The following is a 17,983-nucleotide window of genomic DNA, read 5'->3' as shown; positions in this document are numbered from 1 at the left end:
AATGGGAAGGTGGGACTGTTATTAAGAATGCAAATTACTAATAAAAAATATACTAGGAAAACAGGCACAGACTGCTTGCAACAAAACATTCACATTTTCTGTAAAGGATTTCTTACAAATATAGTACAAAGTTGCATGCTCCAATTTTAAGACTGGAAGCTCTTAAAAAAAAAGGGCACGCTCCTTGCTAGTGACAACAACATATATTGGAATATCCCACATATTGGAGATCACTTGCTCTAACAGTGAACAGGACATAGGTAGATGGATAGATAGACAGATAGATAGATAGATAGACAGACAGACAGATGGGATGCTCTCCCACTCAACAGTTTTACATCAAGTCTAATAGAAGACACTGTCTGGTAAAGCCAAAGCAGGGTTAAAAATTATTTACTCCTCCACTTCAGAAAAGGTTTGTTTTGTGAAATAAAAAATACGTAGTTAACTGCTGAGCGCAGTTAAATTCAGCCCATTCGAAATACTAAAAGCTGGCAGGAAATGAACTGTATTTTACAGGTTGCACACATTAATGTAATGCCCAAATTACTCTGTACCACTAAGAAATAAGTATTAGTACTGAATTTAACAACCAACTGATGTAAAGATGGCAGTGAAGGCATCAATACTGAGCAATGACAGCAGAAAACAGAGGAAGTAATATCCTCAGGAAGCCTCTAAGGTAGAATACATCTTTAATAAACCAGATACACCCTTAAGTACAAACTTTTAAGACACAATTTCAGTATGCAAAATGCTTGTTGATGAAAAAAAAACTGCACTTTCCCAGAGAGCAGAATTACATTACTAGACAGAACCACTTTATTCAAGCAATACACAGACTAAGGGTGTTGAAAGACTTCATTTTTAGAAGCACAAGTCTTATATTTCATCCGGCTATCCTCACCTGTTTCCCACATTATATGAAGCAGCATTGTGCAACTTTATATCATTAACTAATTTGATAGCAAACGGTAAAAACTCTGTTACAGTACCCAATCTGATTTAAGGAAATTGAGTGCTCAATTAAGGACTGGCTTTTTTATTTATTTTTTAACACTTCTGTTCAAAGGTTGTGAGATTTTATGTTTTGGAATACATCCACAGATCAATCTTCCTGTGAATACTGGCTAACGTACTTAGCACAAATTCATATAGTGAAAAAAATATCACTTAAATTGTATTATCAGCATTAAAGGATGCACAACAGAAATAACTGAACTAAAGGACCTGTCCTACTTGTAATTTCATCAGAGAACAGAGAGCAGAACACTAAGAAGGACATGGCCAGGCTATCATAACTTCTGAAATAAAATAAATCCAGATCCTCTGGCTTTATTCTCCAATCGGGTACCTCAATGATGGTAAGAGTTCAGTGCTTCTGTGAAAATACACCACAAGAAACTACCCTTCCCTCTTCAAGTTTTATAGGTCAGGATCAACAATTTTGGCATTTTGTAACCATGACAGCTTCAAGTTTAATGTGCTCATAGTCAGAAGCAATGCTGATGCAGATCTCTTGATTTACACTGAACGTAGTTTCTGAGCAGACATCAAAGGGAGTCTTAAGTACTACCTACAGTACACTATGAGTCTCATGAAAGGAATTAAGGTTTGGATACGAAGGTATCAGTAAAAAACTGCCTAGCTGTTTGTGAATACGAAGTTGCCCCTGTGGCTGTGACCAAATGTGTGCACTCAAAACTATAATGTGTACACCAGCACTTAGGCGTATAACCTTCATCACTGCCAAAGACAATCCCTATCATTTCTACTCAGTCACCTCTGCTTCCTTGCTTAGTCCTACCTAGGAACACTTTTGTATTTCTAATGCCAACTTTGCAAATTTTTAAATGTTGACAGTCCACTATCCTCACAGTGTTTTCAGCACACATAATTAAATGACATTCTGAATCATAGCTAGTGCCCTGACAATACAATAGCTATTATGAGGCACATTAAAAGAGAAAACCAAGTAGCCTTAGAAGATAATGTTATGGAATGATTCAATCATAAAATATATTACCAACTATATATCACAATTTAGGTGCCTGCTTCTCTGACCACTCATTTAATTCCTGTAACCACCCATTTAACTGCTGTAACAAACTTACAGAATTGTTCTGTATTTTGCTTCTAAGAAAATACCAGTAATAGGCTCCCATGCTTCACAAACCAGTCAGAAGCTGTACAAGAATGCACTCCCATGTGCCTATTTAAATTAAAAGCAGCATCTTCAGAACTCCAACCCAGTGTATCACAATGTTAATCATAGTGAACAGACAGAAGCAGGCACAACAGTGTCAGAAACAGCTTACATATCCATACAAACTACACAGAGCTGTACTGGAGTGGTCCTCAAGCTACAGCCACAAGCCATTAACCTCATTAAATGAGCTGCACTGCAGTTAGAGCTGTTACCTCCAGCCTGCAAACAAGAGCTCCTTAATTTTCCACCAATGCATGGAAGGTGCTGGCTACCAGACACCCAGTGACACCAACAAGCACTTTCTACTGTGGGCAGGAATGCAACTACACTGCAACCGTTTAGCAAAGTCATGGTACATCAACAGGACTTCCTGTCCCCTAACATGGATGCCCCACAAGGTCCATGCAAGGCACAGGATATTCACAAAGAGGTAGCAGATGGTAAATATGTCATCTGAAAGGAGGCAGCTGCTATTATGTGTGGAAGCATGTCACACTGTTCAACCAAATCCTTTTATTTACATATTTCTTTTTTTACACATGGGAAAAGCAAAGATTATGAAGCTTTGTTGTTCCACTAAAAGATTCTGCTGTCACAGCAAGCTGAAATTTTTACTTAGGAATGCAGCAGCTAAGGGAGGAGGAAATGCAGGAGAGAATGCTGAAGGGGTGTAAAAGTGTTTTTCAGTGACATAGTACAAATGTAGGTGTGATAACAGCTGCAGTGCAGACCTCTATTTCCATCTAGAAAAGGTTACGGTGCACAGGAAAAACAGCCATCAAATGCCATATCCACTTCACGCAAAGGTCTGCTGAGCCACATGTTGCTGCTTCAACAAAACCCACAGGAGAAATGGAAAACTTCCATGAGTCGTGCTCAACACTCCCCTCCTACCAATTCAGTCACTGCCTTAGTACCCTGCACATGGTACCAATTCTTGCTACCACCTCCTGAGAACACATGAGCTGTTCCCATTTTACTGTGAGGGTGGTGAGGCACTGGAATGGGCTGCCCAAGGAAGTCGTGGATGGTCTGCCCCTGGCAGTGTTCAAGGCCAGGTTGGACAGAGCCTTGGGCAACATGGTCTAGGGTGAGGCATACCTGCCCATGCCAGGGGGGTTGGAACTGGATGATCTTAAGGTCCTTTCTAACCCAAACCATTCTATGATTCTACAAAAGAGAGCAAGAACAACTACCTTAAACTGGAAAAATCCTCAATTTCAAATGGCATACAGAAATCTCAAGCAGGGTTTCTTAAAGACAAAGGTTAAAAAAAAAATAAATAAAAACAGAAACAAGCAAACAAACAAACAAAAAAAACCCAAAAAAACCTCAGCAAAATATCCCATATTACTTGTTTCTTCTTATTTTGTTAACAGCAACCAACCAGCCCTCAAGTTTTCCATCTGAAGACTTGATGCTCTATTCACCATTCAAGTTTCATTTCAGTCTTGCAGTTTCTCTCAGCCTAAAATGCACTTAGTTTTACCATTTTTATCCAAACTCTGCCTTTTAACACTTATCCCTCATCTTTGCCAAATTTGTAAGGCTGCATTACCTCCTTTATGCACATTATTTGTAGAGATTAAATTAAGGTAACCTTCACTCAAACTTCACTAAATTCACATCCTTCTTCTGCCCTGTTAGTTACTAGCCAATAGTAACCAAATTTTGGCTAAGTCTTTGCAGTTCCCACATCACAAAAAACTTTCTGCCAGAAAAAGCTCTGCAAATATGTATGACCTACTACACGGATGCAGCTTTAAGATAATAAAACAGGAGCTGAAACTAACTTGAAGCCAAGTTAGGTGTTCTTTGTCTGGTTAGCATGAAATCAAGTGTTAGACACTGTTCTAGGAAAGGGAGGGTGGGGTTTTTATCCCTTTTGCATTCCTATACATTTTTCTAAGAGGCAGCACAAGGCATGTCAGCACAGAATCATAATATCAGCTTGGTTGGAAAACATCTTTAAGATCATCAAGTCCAACGTTTACCCCAGCACTGCACTGCCAAGGTCACCATTAAACCATGTCACTGAAGCCCTCATCTACACAGTCTGTGAACACTTCCAGGGACAGTGATTCCACCATTGCCCTGGGCAGCCTGTTCCAATGCCTGACTACCATTTTGCCGACGAAATTGTTCCTAATGTACAGGAACATATCCTAAAACTCCCCTGGCACAGCTTGAGGCTGTTTCCTCTCATCACTTGTTCCTTGGGAGCAGAGACCAGCCACCTCCTGGCTACATTCTCCTTTCAGGTAGTTGTAGAGAGCAATAAGGTCCCCCTTTCTCTTCTCCAAACTAAACCCCCAGTTCCCCCTCATCTGTTCCTCATCACACTTGTGCTCCAGGCCCTTCACCAGCTCCACTGCCCTTCTCTGGACCCACTCCAGCAACCCAGTGTCTCTCTGGTAGTGAAGGGCCCAGAAGTGAACATAAAATTAGAGATGTGGCCTCATCAGTACTGCACGTACCCATGTAAGCCTAATGAAGAATAACTGTGCTTTTCTTGTTCAGCTGTTCCAAACCCTCTTAGAAACAGCAACTGAAAAACTGAACCATGCCACACTTCAAGGCTAGGAACCAGATAATTAACTACCACAGGCACGCCTTAGTATCCAATCTGATAACTGTGTGATTTGCAAACGCCAAAAGAAGCCACTAAAACATTTCCAGCAGCATTTACATCAACTCTGGGCTAGAACAAAAGAGATCAACCAACAACCTTGGTACATCTTAGCAAAAAGACTATGCAAAGATGAAAGAAAAGATAAACATACAGCCAAAAAGCAATACATTTAAATAACTTCACTAATGAGGAAACGTTCTATGTTTCAACTGCTGTGACAATGCTATAGGCTTTAATAAACAGAGGTGAGACAACAGCATAATATCCAACACAGCTAAAAGATTCCTTCCAATCCTACCTGATACATTTTTATTGACAAGAAGAATGATTGCCTATCTCACTTTTGCAAAGTCACAAATAAGCAGGTGAAATATAGTTAACCTGGCTGGAAAAACAGCTCTTGAAACAGCTTGCATTTTCTTACTGAAGGATCAGCTTAGGAAGTGAATTCTGGAACACATTAAAGCTTTTAGCAAGAAACTTCCCATTTTCACATGCTTCCTACTTGTGCCCTTAGGTCAAAACCATGCCTTTTTCTGTTTGAACTAAGAGTAACTACTACAGAAACAATGTTACCACTGCTACACAAACCAACAGATATTCTGTGTGGCAACAATCAATGAATTTCTGAGACTATCATCCTGTCTGCCATTCGCCTCATGAAATGTACCAGAGGCTCCTTCACCTTCCTCCTCCTCCTCCTCCTTTCAACTCACCACCTCTAACCAAGCACAGGTCTTTGTGCCATGCTCCACTCTCACCTCCTCTCACAACCTGGAATGTCCCCTTAAAAAGGAACATCACGGACATGTATAGGTAACTGCTTCTAGAATGAGGAATCCCTGACAGTTATACACTAGGTATCAAAGACAGGGACAATGCCTGAATTAACAGATGTCCAACACTTTCCAGATGCACAATGAACAACATCAGGGAAATATAACCTAGACAGTATAATCCATACAAGGAATCCAGCAGCGTGACATAATTGTGTGTACAACTAAGAAAAGGAAACAAAAAAAAACAGAAAACCTGGTCTAGATTTGAATATAGAACAAGAAGATTATTAGAGAGGCTTGATAAAATTTTGCTTTTTAGAATAAGGACATTTCTCTGATATTTACTGCCACAGAGTGGAAAGAATAATAAAAAAAAAAGAAAATTTCCACAAGTGCTTAGACAGTACAAAGTCATGGAATCACAGACTTGTTTGGGCTGGAAGAGACTTAAAACACATCCAGTTCCAGCCCCCTGCATCATCAGGAAGTTTGCTGATGACACCAAACTGGGTGGTGAGGTGGACACTTCAGAAGGCAGAGCCATCTTGCAGAGACCTGGGCAGCTGGAAGGACAGGCTGATGAGAATACTATGGAGTTTTAACACAAGGTCCTGCTCCTGGGATGACACAGTCAAAGAGCCCAGTCCAGACTGGGATCTGTGGGGCTCAGAGCAGCCTGGCTGACAGGGACCTGGGCATCCTAGTGGACAATGAAATGAACATGGGTCAGCAGCGTGCTGCGGCAGCAAGGAAAGCAAACTGGATCCTGGGCTACATCCAGAGGGGCACTGCCAGCAGAGATAGAGAAGTGATCATCCCACTCTACCCAGCTGCCACACTGCACACGAAGTGCTGTGTCCGGTTCTTGTGCCCATGATACAAGAAAGATGCAGACAGACTGGAGAGAGTGCAAAGGAGAGTCAGGAGATAATAAAAGGGCTGGAGAACCTGCCCTATGAGGAAAGGACAAGGAGTTAGGTCTCTTCTCCCTCGCAAAGAGAAGGCTCAGAGGAACCTCATCATAGTACTTGTTTTACAGTGAGAACAGTCATTCACTGCAACAACCTCCCCAGGGAGGAAGGAAAATCTCACTGGAGGTTTTCAAGATGCAGCTGGACAGGGTGCTAGATGATATCAGTTATGTTCCCTTTCTCACCAAAGGTTGGGCCAAACCATCTTTCAAGGTCCCTCTAAACCTGGGTTGTTTTATGGTTCTCTAACTGGTATATTCCAACCCAATCAAAAGCGTAACTTACAAACCACCACCACCCCCCCCCCCCCCAACAATTAGGGCTTGAGGATGAACAACTATTACTATTTAACAAAAAAGGAAATCCTAACAAGAAGAACTGATTTGGTATGAGGCTGGCTTGAGAAGCAGGTGAAAAGACTGAAATTTTAATATTAAAATTACTGTTTCAGGGCCTAATCACCATAATAATGAGTCTGCTAGTTTACCATAACTTTTCTGTACCAGGACTAGAACTGAGTATCCTGAAGACTTTGATAATTCATTCCTGAAATATAACTGGAGCTTTCAAGTTAATATAGCAACATTGATTTTTACACTTTAATTTGTACACATTAATACTTGCAATAAAATCATATTTTAGAAGGAAAAGGTAGATATTTCAAGCAAATCACACGTCATGTTTCAGCCACCCCTCTCTGTTTGTATTGACTGTGCACTTGCTAAGGCTGCATTCTATCCCAGCATCCAGGTCATTCATCAAACTGTTAAACAGTGCTGGCCTCTGCGTACACCCTGCATGTCCACCTGGACTTTGTGCTGCTGATCACCACCCTCCAGGACAAATTTCAATCCACCTCATTGTCCATCTGTCTAACCTGTACACTGCCAGCTTGTCTATGAGCAGTCTATTGGACATGGTGTCAAAAGCTTTATTAAAGTGGAGGTAAACTCTTTCTCTCTGAGCCACTGACCTCACTGTAGAAGGCTGTTACATTGGTTAAGCATGACCTCCTCCTTATAAATCCACGCTGACTACTCATCACCACCTTCCACACAAAACAGACTCATGTAAAAACAGAAGTGTTTTTCTGCTCCAGCACAACAGAGCAGATATTTTACATAAAAATAAAAAAAATACTAAAGATTGCCTGCAGCCTTTATGTTGTATTTAAAAGTATATAAAACAGTATGAGTATATAAAAGTTGTCAAGCACTGGTTAACATTTTATTGGTACTGACTACATACTCTGGAGGGTCACACAATCATTTCACTCTAACACTTCTATGAAGCACAAAGATAATGTTATAGGAGATGCCTTCTCCTCTCTCCTACTGTGCCTACCACCAGTAAGAAATATCAAGGTGGGTTTTCTTTTGTTTGTTTTGCTAAAAAAGAAAGATGAGTGAGAAACTGGAAAACTCCCATAAAAGTCCTAAGAATTTACAGCTGAACCAACAGATGGGGTCCTACACTGAAGAGACCCATGACCCCTAGAAAAATTTGTGTTCTTCCCCACTCTGCAGCCACAAAACATTAAGATGATAAAAGGTGAAGAAATACAGCACAATATTATGCTTCTCAATGGGGCAGACCAGTAGATGAAGTGCCTAAGTCCTACAGTGAAGTTCTGTGAGTCAATATACTTCACAAAGTAAAAACTAGATGAAGTGCAGGTCAAGAGACTCTATTCACTGTTTAGACAAAATGACAATATCTGATGCTAACTTGAAATACTGACTAAATTCCTGAAAAATCATCTTCAAACTTTTTCTGGCATCAAACACTGTTCCACTTCCGGTTTTCCTCATCTGCAGTGTTCATTTATATATGTATCTAATGTACTCAGTTTACTTACTGCTTCACTTCACTATATATGGTTAGGTATGATTCTGCTCTGCTGCTTTTAACCACCCATTTAAGACAGCACTTCTCACATCACACATTCAGTCAGACCTAAAACCAGATTTATATTCAGGTATATTTTGTAAGTGGCTAAATCAATATGCTGACCATCAACTTTAGAAAAGTATTTCCCCTCCGTGAAGAACAGGAATTAATTACCTAAAAAAGTTGACCTGCCAACCACAGTAACTGTTAAAGAGAAAAGAAACCTCATACACTGAAGTTACATCACACTGCATTTTTTGTTTATACACTACCTAACTGAATATGCCAATATTACCTTCCCTCAGCTTTCAGTGCAACAGACTCATTCACTGGTATGGAAAAGGGCTTTGGCCACTATTCAGGGAAAAAAAACACCTCCTTTTCATGAGTTACTGGAATAAACTAACACTGCAAAACTCTGGACTTGCCACCTTTGACACTTAGGTGAAGAAACTAGAACTTCACACTACATTCAGGTTGATCTAGTTTAATGCAATCCATGCTGATTTAATGTTTCTCTATCCATCTCTATCTTCAGCTCTTTTTCTCACCATTGTGTTGCCTCAACAGGCACCAAGGGCCGCAAGAACACATCTCCTTTGGGTAGAAAGTTTTGTCTACCTTTTTGGTAGACAGTTTAACCAGACTGCCTATTTCTTCAACTGATACCCATTTCAAACTGATAACCACTGTTAATAAAACACTATATGAACATGATAGTGTTGCTGGAATATACTGGATCTGCTTCTGCCCACAAATGCACACTAAGATCTAAAATAATTTTTTTTAGCTAAGATTTTTCATCAAACACATAGGTAACAATAATTCCACATAACCACTGGTTTACCACCAAATTAAACAGCATTCATTATTAAATCCAAAGGCATTCACACTATTTCAGCCACTGTCAGTGAGTTCTGCAAATGGGGTAGAAAAGCACAGGGGAAAAAAATTGACCAAAACAAACACACAGCTGTCCACTTACCCCTAACATCCTGTGCCTCCCACCTAGCATTAAGCTAGAGCATCAACACACTGCTGCTGTGCTCCAGAAAAATGAAACCCCACACATGCACTGAACAGACAAGCCTTCAGTCAGTTTCACTCCGGATCAAGGAAGATAAATATCAACCCTGCTTGGGGATTTTGTGTTTGTGAATGAAGAGAACCTGCTGCATACTATCTCCTCCCACTGCCAGAAAATTAAAGAAAACACATTAAGGGAAGGCACACTCCCCTTTTCCTTAGGTACATGAAAAAGAGAAGAGGAAATTAATAGTATTAGGTGCTTGATAGCAAAGACGAACACATCCTGACTACCCTGAACAAACTATATTTACAGTATCCTGATGGGAAGTGCAGAACTTGCATCTGCTTCACTTCCCATCTCTTCAGGTTAGTTACTGTGAAAGCCAGAATGTTGACTATACAGTATTTAAAAACTTACTCATGTTTAGAGAAAACGTTTGTAACACTTTCATGCCCTAACACATGCAAACTGGGAACTCACATTTTGTTTGGTTTGTGTTTGTTGCTTTTTTAAATTCACAAAACAAGTTAGGAGATGAAAAACTGATCAAAGTTGTGTCTAAGTTTGTGCCAAAAATTTCACTGTATTTAATACTTATCTAAGATTGGAGTATGAACACCAGCAGCATTTACCAGGTATTCTTGTGGGAGTCAGTAACCAAACACTCAGTTAATCCTGGAATGCATATCCATGGGAAGGCAAAGAAGCCTAGTGAGTCGTCAGTGTTACGAAAGAAATAATCCCTTTTCATTCTTCAACACAGTAGTAATTTTATATCACAAAGCAAGGCCAGGAGTTGAAAAGCACTCTCAATTTTCTGATGTACACATTATATTGTCAGGAATTAAGACAAAGAAACAAAACCATTTGACAGATTCGTGGAATTATCCATGAAGCCAACCCTGCATGCTTCCTATAAAAACTGAATGAATTAGGAGGAAGTGGGAAAGGGTGGAGCTGGCAGTCATATTCAAACAAATGGAACAGCAGTTTTGTAATCACATTCAACTGGAGAAACTGAATCCAAGTTTAAATCACAATATCAACTACTGCTTTTAAAGACTTACATTGGGCTCTTCCTTATGTAAGATGATATATAATACTGATCTTTGTTTCTAGTAACAAATCAAGAGTTCAACCCCGTAGAAGCAGATGGTATGACTACAAAGAAAGGGCACTTCCAAAATAAAACAGCAGGACTGAAAGAATACAATTTACTACCAACATATGACCAATTTAAATGACTTCCCTGAGAACGGTAAAACCTGATGCTGTAAAATAAATTAATTAAGGGATGAATGAAAGGGAAAAAGGCTTCTAATCATTTTAGTCAGCCAACTTCAATTTTTGTTACAGAAACACCACATAAAAATTACATAGAAAATTACAAAGAAAAGTGTTAAGTATACAGAGTTACAAACTTCTGATTTTTTTTTTTAATTATTAAATGTATTTTGTTTCTTGGATGTTTCTGCATGAAAGAATCCTCAAGAGAAAACCATTTAACTATAGAGCCATGCCCTTGGTCCTGCAAAAATTACAAAGTCCCCTTTGTCTGAATAAGTTAAGTATCCTTGTAAACCAAAATAAAATCAGGGCCTCTGCAGTCTTCCCCTAGTATGCACTCCCTCTCAGAAATCTAACATCCTCTTTTATGAAAGTTCACTATCATGCTTGCACATGACTTAGAAGACAATATTCTGACTGCAAAATCCACTCAGAACTGTAGATGTGGTAACAATCACTTTAATATCAAGCAGGTGACTGTTCACAAATAATTACCCCACTTCCTAAAAGCATTTCAAAAAGCTTGCTTTTTGGCTTTTGGCTCAGTTCTCTGAGGAACTCAGCTGGGTTTAACAGAAGCAGCAATGTGACCTTTCAGAGAGAAAACCAGACAAGCAGAATTCTGTATCTCACCACCTTGGCACACCATAATGAAGAAGTAACTTTGCTTTCATGTGCTCCTATTTCCCTCCTTATCCTTTGTCAAACCTGCCTAATCCTATTTCCAGCTCATTTAGGCGATTCTACAAGTTTAAGACTATTCAAACACTGTCTTCACAAAACAAGGCCTTAGTGTTTACAAACTTCCACAAGAAATCCAGAAATTAAAAGAATAAAGGATTACTAGGAAAGCTGTCAAAGTTCGAGAGATTAAGCTAAAAGGAATACTGTAGTGTTACATATTATGTTCTCCTTACTACAGCAATGGCTCCTGAAATCCTGGAGGGATGTGAAACAGTGCAGAAGTTAATAGCCTCTGTCAGTGAGAGAATGCAAAAACTAAAAAAACACAACCCAAATTCAGATGGGTTTTCAGACTAACTTTCTGACCAGTATCTTGCATACATTCTGCCACCCTGGACCTCAAAACCCAAAATTATCAACTACACTCACTGTAAATTCAGGAACAATATATGTCTAGATACTGATGAAAGTAATTGAAGCCTTTCGAGCAATTTCACTTTGAGAACATGGTACCTGCTTGAGGGCTACCTTCTGCTCTAACAGAAGCCTTGCAAGCACACTGCTTGAACCACAGACCTTCTAGTTAAATCCAAAGATGGTGTTTAGGTATTTACTAATTGCATTAACCCTACATAACATTATCTGACCTAACATTTCAATATAAACACAAAACTGACCTGCCCCTTCTGCAGGATTCTTTCTATTACCAGCACTGCAGGAATATCCGATTAGACTAATGGATAAGTATAATAACACCTAAGTGCAGGTTTACAGCGTTGGGTGTTGTTTTTCCCAACCGCCTCATCTCTCCAAACATAAGCTATGTAAAAACAATTTTATTCTAAATTGGTTGAGCAGCAGAGCAGTTAAGACATTATTTATACAGAATTAGTTTTAATTCACTTTAAATCCATGATTCCACTGCCTGAATTCAGGGGAAAAAAAAAAAAAAGACCAAGCACGTGTGCACGTTTGTATATGGAATGGAAATGCCAAGTATTACTTTTTTTTTTTTAATACAAGATGATGACACGGTATATGAGTTATTTTATGCCTCGGATAGTACTTTTGTTGGCTTTTATTTTAAAAAGAGATTTATGGCTCTTCTGAGAAGGGCCAGGGCGCTACCAGAGGCTGGGAGAGTCTCCCCAATAGGTAGTTAAACCACAACCGGAATAGCTCACTCTTCCTGGCAGCCTGCTATGAAAACTTGCAGAACCCAAACCCGGCTACATGGCAGCGCCTGTTACTCTCGGCGCTGACCCCGGCTGCTCCACCTCCGGGAGCAGGGGAGCCCCACGCCGTCGCGCTCGCCCTTTTCCCATGCAATGGGGCGGCGGGACTCCCGTCCCCGGGCACCTCAGCGGCGGAGGCAGCTTTCCTGCTGTAGCGGAACCGCGGGAAGAGAGGGCCAAACTTCTGCGGGAGTTCCAAAGGAGTGGGACACACTCTTCCCACCTGGAAGGCCCCCCTGCTCAGAGGCCGGGATGCGGTTCAGGGGAGTGGGGGCCCAGGAACGGCCCAGGCCCGGGGGATGCAGGGGCGGCTACTCACTGGTTGGTGGGGGGCGCGTTGAGTGGGATGGCCACCTCCTCCTCTTCGTACTCCGGCCCGTCCAGAGAGTCGGCTTCGTCTACAGTCCCTAGCCCCCCCGCTAAGGGTGGCGGCGGCGGCGGCAACGGGGGGAAAGTGGTGGTGCCTGAATCGGCCACCCGGGCCGCCTCCAGTGCCTGCCCCGGGCCACCCGCCGGAGCGGCAGGCCCGGTGCCCAGGTCCAGGATCCCCAGCACCGAGCACAAAGCTGGGCCACCCGGGGGGCCGGCTCCCGGGCTGCCGCTGCCGCCGCCACCGGGGCTGGGAGGGAAGGGGCCCTCCGGCCCCGGCCCCTTGCCCCGGCACACGGCGGGGTAGTGTCCCGGTTCCGCGGCAGCTGCCGCAGTCCCGGCTGAGGTAACCGAGCCGCCCTCCTCACTCCCGGCCTCAGCCGCCATCATGTTGAGCCTCGCCCCCCCTCCGACCCCCCTCCACCGGCCGCCGCACGCCGGAGGGGTGGCGACAAAGGGGCCCCGGCTCCCACCCCCCGCCCCGCCCTGGCGGGGAGCGGAGCCGGGACGAGGGCAAAACTTCCCCGGAGGAGACGGGCCACGAACAATACCCGGCTGGGTGGGGGCGCGGCAGCTCCGCAGGGCCCCGGCGCGGCTGCCGGGGAGCGGCTCCCGCGGCCCCGCGCTCCCTTCCCCAAGCCCGGCCGCGAAGCCAGCGAGCGAGCGCCAACACACCACGCCTGCGCACCGCGAACCCCGGCACGCCTGCGCGGGAGAGCGCCTGGAGTTCTCCCGCAGGAATCGGCCCAAGCGGAGGCTTCCACCCGGCTCTGGGACAACAGCATCAAGGGACGTGGAGCTGTCGGAATGAGTCTAGAGGAGGCCAGAGATGCTGCGAGGGCTGGAGCAGCTCTGCTCTGGAGACAGGCTGAGAGAGCTGAGCTGGTTCAGCCTGGGGAAGGGAAGGCTCCAGAAGACCTTAGAGCAGCTGTCAGTGCCTAGAGGGGCTACAAGAAAGCTGGAGAGGGGCTTTGGAGAAGGGCCTGTAGGGACAGGACAAGGGGAATGACTTTAACCTTGACCGCGGGGAGACTGAGATAAGGTCTTAAATAGAAGTTCTTCCTTGTGAGGGTGGTGGGGCACTAGCCCAGGTCGCCCAGAGGTGCTGTGGCTGCCCCATCAAGGCCAGGGTGGGCGGGGTTTGAAGCAGCCTCGTTTATTGGAAGGTGTCCTTGCCCGTGGCCGGGGCTTGAAGCTGGATGAGCTTTAGAGGCCCCTTCCAACCCAAAGCAGCCTGGGATTAAAGAGGACCTTTCGTTATGCTTCTTATTTGAAAACCATGGTATTCTGTCAGTAAGACTAAAAAAAGTATCCTAGCATCTACACTGTGCTTCTTGCCTTGAAGGAGTTGGGACTCCATTGCTGCTTAAACCTGCATTCTTCACACTGCCTATCTTCATCATTAATACTTGTGCTAACTTAAATGGGTTTTCTTGGCACATCAGCTTCACCTCACCCATAACTACCTCTCTGTTCAAGAAAGCATCGTGTGACATTACCAGACAATAGAACATGTAGGTATTTTAGGATTTATTTTCCTCCCACCCCCCACTGTTAAAAGAGCTGACAAATAGCGGCACGTTGACACTTGCATGTCTAGAATGTTCTCAGAAGGCATCTAAACATTCAGGTTTTCAAAGCTTTGCTTTACCCAAAAGTATTGCATGAATTTTTCCTGAGGCCACTAAAACAAACTACTGCTCCCACTTTCACAGCTTCCCAGCCAACCTCTTTTTATCTGCTGAAATTAAGTTTTCATATCTTGCCTTCTAAAGGCAAATTCTCTTTCCAGTTACACCACTAAGATCTGTGGAATTATGCTGGGTTTGTGCCCAGTGTGAGTGAAAGAAGAGGCTAGCTCCACCAGCCCTTTTTTTCACAGCACTTTAACATGTTCATCCGCAGCTATTTGTCTGTTTAAGATTCTGCAGTTTCAACAGCGATCTCTTACAACTGATTTTGCATTGCCACTTTCCATTGTTGTAATGTCAGACAATGCTCTATCCTGCTACTTCCGTGGGTTTCTCTTTGCTGCTGGTTGCTTTCCCTCACAGATTTTTAAACAAAATTATTTTAATGCAGCCTTTTAGCTGTTTTGGTAGTGATATGCCTAAACATAGAAATGTAGTGTAAATATGTATAAGATGCCCTTGATGAGGCTGGCTTTTCTAAGTGCCTTCCAGGGCAGTAGCATGTGTATGGGTGCACAATGTGTATGAAGGCTAAAAGGACAGCTATGCTAAGGAGTTCATAGAATCACAGAATCAGCTGGGTTGGAAAAGACCTTTAAGATCATCAGCCTTTCCCCCAGCACTGCCAAGACCACCATTAAACCATGCCATTGATGGCCTCATCTACACAGTTTGTGAACACTTCTAGGGACAATGAGTCCACCACTGCCCTGGGCAGCCTGTTCCAATGCCTGACCACCCTCACTGTGAAGAAACTTTTCCTAATCTCAAATCTAAACCTCCCCTAGTGCAGCTTCAGGCTGTTACCTCTTGAATGGGGTAGTGTGGCTGAGGCAGTCCTTCAGGAGGTTTATTTTGGGGAAGGCACTTTTAAATTTGGCAAGGATTCCGCAGAAAGAGGGCTTCTAGTGAGATCAGATAACCTGTTGTATCTCGGCGACTGGCACAACATTTCTGTCACTTTGCAGGCAAATTGCCTGGGTTGCTCTGTGCTGCAGGTAATACAAATTACCCTGCATTTCCTCCTTCTTAAATTGAGTCCAGTTACCCAAGCCTTCATGGGACTTTATTTACATGAATATATTTGGGTGAAGGAACAAATATATTTTTCTTGATACTTCTCATCTTTTTCTGAAATCCCCAGTGTAAATGATGCTAGGATAGTTAGTCTTTCATCCCCGCAGTATGCATGGAATCAGGTTAGATTCTCTGGAAAGCCTATTTGCATGTTCCACAGAGTCAGTTTGCAGGATAGTGAATCTGGGATTATACATGATTTCTTCTCTGCCAGCTGTTGGGTGTGATGTCCCTTACACTTGGACTATAATTGAAACGTCAGAGCACAGGTGGATTACGATTTTTCTGACATAACTTAAAGACCGATCTGTAGAAAGGCCAAAACTGAGTCTTGACCAGTAGAAGTACATTGTTGCATGTATGTTAATGCTGCCATTAAAACTACCTGCTCATTTGTTGATTTGTGGTAAATAAAATCCTTATCTCAGGATTCTGGCCATGGAAGACTTACGGCCTGTGCTGTTCATGTAAATAAGACTGAGTGGTCCCAAGCACTTGAATAACGGTTGTCTGCAGAGTCCAGGGTGTAGTAACCTTTTCTGCTCTTCCTGTGAGCATATCACAGGCTAACAGTCAGTGTACCAGTTGGCTTGAGACCCCCTGCATACTCACAGGGAAGCTTCATCCACTAGTGTGGAGTACATGCAGCCATAATTGTCATTATTTTATTGATAGTGACAGCTGTCTTTCACACATCTAAGAGTTTGGGGTCCAAAACTAACTCTTCCAGTGTAGTTGCAGGTGAATTTCAGTGGCATTGAGGCCTTTGAACAACACTAGTATATCAGAGACCCTTTTTTATGTAGGATACATGTGCCATACCACTCATAACACTGTTTGGACTGGTCTAATTGTATGTACCATAATGATGGCAGTGGTGAGATGTTCCATACAGTGATTAAGAGCTCAAGTTTTCAGGCTGGGTTTGTCACTAATTTGCATGGCCTTGGGCAAGTCATTTGAACAAGGTTACACTTTCTCCATCAGTAAAGTAAGAAGCTATTTCACAGATGTGTCAGAGGATTAATTGGGTTTTTTACCACATTTGGAAGCTGTTAAACATAATGCTTATTAGAATGAAAAGCCAAGTGAAGTGAATGATGCAGTATTTCAGTCATTTACAGAGAAAGCATAACTTGAACCATGGATACAAACACAGTTGTATCCTTCACTTTCACTCCTTATTTCAGCACAAAACTTCTCCTCCTCCTCTCCTCCTTTTCTACTTTCCTCCTCTCTTCCTCTCATCCTATACTCCTCTCCTCTCTGTGCAGTTTATTTCCACTTTTCCAAAGTGTTCTCCTATCTCAGAAATAAATGGCAGCAGGGAAATTGTCTTTCTGTTGCAGGGTGGATTGGTAAAGAGAGCAGCCTTCCTGTAATGAAGAATCTGGAACGCTCCAGCTATCCAGTTCTTCCCCTTGTACTCCCCAGTATATAAGGAACAGGTACAGACTCAGTGCTGATTCTTCCTACCTGCATAGCTGTTACAAACTGACAGAGGCCACATGTATTGCTGGAAAGGTGAAAATATGAGCAGAGTCTGGGCAAGAACTTGAATGCTAATAATTTTATTTCCTGTAGCTTAAATTGTTTGCTTCTATCTGATTTATTTTTGTTGGATAAAGCTGACTGTGTTCCCAGGCTGATTATTGTAAGGTAATCATTGAGCAGTCATCATCATTGTCTGTATTTAATTTTGGATCTGTGCTGTCAATTCTCCCATGTTCATGGTACAAATTAGAAGCCTTTGTTTGCACTGAATATTTTGTTTGTATTGCATCTCTGAGTAGATCATTAGTGATAAGCTATTTTTAGCATATTTCCCTTCATTTTAGATCAGTGGTTTTCAAACGTTATTTTAGTTTAATGACTTTGTGATTATTATTGATTTTCAAGAACATCTTTGTCACCTGAGAAACAATCTCTCTAAGATTCCAAATTCTTCCATAACGTATTGTCCCTGCTCATTTTGTGTAGTTTCCTATCCTTTCAAACAAATGTTTAAGCTGGAGATGAAGGAAGTCCCCATAAAAGACTATAATCTCCATGCGTACAGAATTTGTATCCCATTGTCGTGGTTTAAACCCTAGCCAGACAGCTTGTTCACTCACTCCCAGTGAGTGGCG

At 42.5% G+C, this 17,983-nt stretch overlaps 1 protein-coding gene across 1 annotated transcript in view; it reads right to left on the bottom strand.

The window, feature by feature from the left end:
• The window catches only part of RASA1 (RAS p21 protein activator 1), a 54,137-nt gene extending 40,377 nt beyond the window's left edge, over positions 1 to 13,760 (bottom strand). The window contains exon 1 of the mRNA XM_057404295.1: positions 13,037 to 13,760. Within this exon, the coding sequence (XP_057260278.1) occupies positions 13,037 to 13,476 (440 nt within the window). The 5' untranslated portion in view covers positions 13,477 to 13,760. The remainder of the gene's footprint in view (positions 1 to 13,036) is intronic.
• Between the last annotated feature and the right edge of the window lie 4,223 nt (positions 13,761 to 17,983).

Source organism: Pezoporus wallicus, unplaced genomic scaffold, assembly GCF_028554395.1.
Source record: "Pezoporus wallicus isolate ANWC-B61680 ecotype Strahan unplaced genomic scaffold, APGP_CSIRO_Pwel_v1 contig_4322, whole genome shotgun sequence".
In the NCBI taxonomy this organism is placed as follows: domain Eukaryota; kingdom Metazoa; phylum Chordata; class Aves; order Psittaciformes; family Psittacidae; genus Pezoporus; species Pezoporus wallicus.
Note: the sequence above shows the minus strand (reverse complement) of the source record. Positions and strands in the feature narration are given on the sequence as shown.